At 36.7% G+C, this 2918-nt stretch overlaps 1 protein-coding gene across 1 annotated transcript; it reads right to left on the bottom strand.

The window, feature by feature from the left end:
- Positions 1-443: 443 nt before the first annotated feature.
- On the bottom strand, positions 444-1608 carry LOC134600999 (neuropeptide Y receptor type 2-like). The gene has a single exon (XM_063445410.1). The coding sequence runs from the start codon at positions 1584-1586 to the stop codon at positions 444-446; it is 1143 nt and encodes a 380-aa protein (XP_063301480.1). The 5' UTR covers positions 1587-1608.
- Positions 1609-2918: the final 1310 nt, after the last annotated feature.

Genomic DNA, 2918 nt, shown 5'->3' on the forward strand with positions numbered 1-2918 from the left:
GTTTCAAAATGAATGTTGTAAGCTGGTACATTGACTTTGAAAACATACAATAGAAACAGCAAGGTTATTCAATTTACTATTTAGAAAGAAAATAACTTTGAACCCTTATTTGAAACACAATAATTAAGCTGGGGTAAGTTTGAGAGCTTGTGTTCGCCAAAATTCTCAGTTTTTTCCTCTTAAACCTTTTTATATGCTTATATTGAAATTCAAAGCAGATATATGTGTGAATTTACTCTGAAGGGAAATTTATTCAAGGTATCTGCCAATGGAGCAAGTGTATAAAAATTGTATTAAAGTGTTGATCAGCCTTCCAAAAAAAGACAATATACCGTTTAACTGTTTCATACCTTAGCCTCTAGAAAATAATTTGTTTCTTCCCATCATTAGATATAGTTACAAGAAAGTGATTTTACACAATTATGTACTTTCATGTCTGTCCCTTAGACCTGTGTTGGCGGCTGTCCATTTTCACCGGCATTGCGAAAGCTTCCATGATATGTGGTAGCACGAAATGTATAGGAATGGCCCCGGAGTGACCCATCAGCTTGACTGCTCTTTAGTTTGTCCTTACAACCAAAAAACATGAGGAATCCATTTCTATAGTTTTTATTCATCCATCCATAGAGTAAAGGATTGGCAAAAGTGGAGCACATTGCAATTACATGAAATATGGTATAGAGAAGCTTGTACTCATGGAAAACCAAAGCCCAATCCAAGTCGATGGCCAACTGGAAGATATGGAATGGTAGCCAGCAAACTGCAAATACTACCACCATCATCACCAGCATCTTGGTGGTGTTCTTTCTTCGTAGCTCATTGTCACTCCTTGGTGTTGGGCTGATGTGATTCTTCAACTTAAACCATATTCTGATGTAGGCGTAGCATATGACAGCAAGTGGTAGGACATACTGTAGAATGAGCATTGATAAACTGTAAATGGTTGCATCCCGACTATTATTTGAGGGCCATTTTTCAGCACAGACTGCAATCTTTAGATTGATATATGGTAGGTCCTCATACCTGTATTCTCTAAAAATAGCAAGTGGTATAGCAAAAATGGCTGCTGCCAACCAAGTAACAGTAATAGTTAAAAAACTGAATTTCTTAGAGATTCGACTGCTGAGGTGGAAGACAATGCACCAATACCTGTCCAAAGCAATTACCATTAAGGTAAGAGTGGAGACATTAACACTCATAGCTTGAGCATAAGGAAACAAATGGCACAAAACTAACCCAAATTTCCACTCATCCATTAATGTGTACACCAGAGTAAACGGCAGACAGAGGCTGTCCACCATCAGGTCAGCAACTGCTAAATTGGCTATGAAAAAGTTGGTTACAGTCCTCATTTTTTTGTATTTTATTATCATGTAGATGACCAGGGAGTTTCCAACAAGGCCAAGGAGAATAATCAAGGCATAAGCTGCAATGAGGATGGCTTGAACGCCCAATATCTTGGTACTGTCCATCATAATGCTGCTGGCACCATGAAGATTCTGATAAGGTGAGTTCATGATTTTTGAATGCCATCCTTGCATGATCAGGTCTTCTGTTCTGTTGACTTGCGTCAAAGACCCCATCATGTGGTTACTAATAATGTAATTTAGTTTTTATTGTACCTGAAGATAAAAGAAAGAAAAAGATAAAATATATGAGTAGAAAACTAGAAGGGACATTTTAGAAACTTTAAGTATAACAACATACTGTGAATTTCTAGAAGACGTATGTAAAAGTGCGGCAATCTCCATGTAAACTAATGAGTGAGCAATATCAATTAAAATAGCATATCAGACATACTCTGTATACCTGTGCATATATATTAAGTGCATTTGAAAGTTTTTGGCTTAAATTTCATGATCTATTTTTTATCTATGTTCAATTGCTTTAGTATTGCTAATAAAGACAAAAAAAAAAATCAGCTTACTGCAATGTTACTTCACCCCAATAGCCATGCCATCTCTTTCACAATGCAATATCCTTAATGTTGTACTCTGAGTAGGTACCCAGCTCATCCAGTGAAAATGACTATGTTTAGCTGCTAATATGAATAGACCCCACAGCCAATCACTGTCCTATTATCTGCCCCTCTCTTGTCAACATGGCTTGGATATACTGCACAAATAAGAAAAAGGGCAGTGATTGGCTGTTTTTCAGAATCAAAGTTTTAGCTAGACCTTCCAATCAGGAAGACCTTTCTGTGGCAGTCCCAGACTTCCCAATGCATCTCAATGAGAAGTCTTTGCAAGGCAGCAATCACTGTCTCTTGAGTTTAGCTTCACTGAGCTAACCAAACCAGGAAGCAACAGGATTGGTTGTCTGATTGACAGTCAGGGCGCTGTAACAATTGAAAGTTATAAAAGTGCCAAATTCGATTAAAATCTACACTTTTTTGTAAAATTAATAAAGCAAGCTAAAGTTCTTTACGGCTCTGGCGTGTCCTTTTATGTTATTGTGGATTATTAAGACAACATCAAAAATCTCTCTGATATGCGGACTATAAAACACTTTAAGTACTGCAGTTTGTAGCCCTTTGATGCTTTAAACTGGAAAGATTTTCGTTACAGATTAATAGTTCTCATAAAAAAATAATAGAATGAAATAAAAATGGTGCCTGCAGGAAATATTGCTTGTCCACTGATTCTACTATAGTTCATTGCTTTCTGTAGACATGTAAAAGTAATAGCACTTGCATAAACACCTTTATGATAAGGTGTTAAAGGATTTTAGATTAATTCACTGAGCCTCTGTAAAAAGAAACTGCAGGGAAGACCTCATGGGACTATGGGAATATTAGTATCCCTGATTACTGTGAAACAAATAAACACCAGTGTCAGATTCCTTTGGAGTTTAAATCCAAAAACTGCATTATTAATGTGCCCTCTGGTTGCGAAATTAAAGCCACATATCTTTCCATG

Source organism: Pelobates fuscus, chromosome 3 (assembly GCF_036172605.1).
Source record: "Pelobates fuscus isolate aPelFus1 chromosome 3, aPelFus1.pri, whole genome shotgun sequence".
In the NCBI taxonomy this organism is placed as follows: Eukaryota; Metazoa; Chordata; class Amphibia; order Anura; family Pelobatidae; genus Pelobates; species Pelobates fuscus.